Source organism: Merops nubicus, unplaced genomic scaffold (assembly GCF_000691845.1).
Source record: "Merops nubicus isolate BGI_N331 unplaced genomic scaffold, ASM69184v1 scaffold35370, whole genome shotgun sequence".
Classification (NCBI taxonomy): domain Eukaryota; kingdom Metazoa; phylum Chordata; class Aves; order Coraciiformes; family Meropidae; genus Merops; species Merops nubicus.
In genome coordinates this window covers 1,607-1,858 of record NW_008582793.1, presented here as the reverse complement: position 1 = coordinate 1,858, position 252 = coordinate 1,607, and the positions used below count along the sequence as shown (strand labels likewise).

Below are 252 nucleotides of genomic sequence, written 5' to 3'. Positions count from 1 at the left end.
TGAGACCCTGCCAGCATGGTCATAACACTCCAGTGGAGTGGGAGCCACTGGCCAGCCCGTGCCTGGGCTTCCCCCTGCAGCAGAGGAGTATTCCAATCATTCCAGGCTGGCACTGGTGGGGCTCACCCCACTCTTCTTTTCCTCTTGCAGATGCAGAGCAGAGCGGCAGCCCCCGGACGGGCATCGGCTCAGACCAGGAGGACAGCAAACCCATCACGCTGGGTGAGTGGGGCAGGCAGAGCTCGGGCCAGG

General features: G+C 63.5%; 1 protein-coding gene across 1 annotated transcript in view; it reads left to right on the top strand.

Moving 5' to 3' along the window:
* Positions 1 to 150: 150 nt before the first annotated feature.
* Positions 151 to 252, top strand: part of LOC103771428 (nuclear factor 1 C-type-like) — a gene marked incomplete at both ends in the record, with an annotated part of 1,157 nt that continues 1,055 nt past the window's right edge. The window contains one exon of the mRNA XM_008938729.1: positions 151 to 222. Coding sequence (XP_008936977.1) covers positions 151 to 222 — 72 coding nt within the window. The remainder of the gene's footprint in view (positions 223 to 252) is intronic.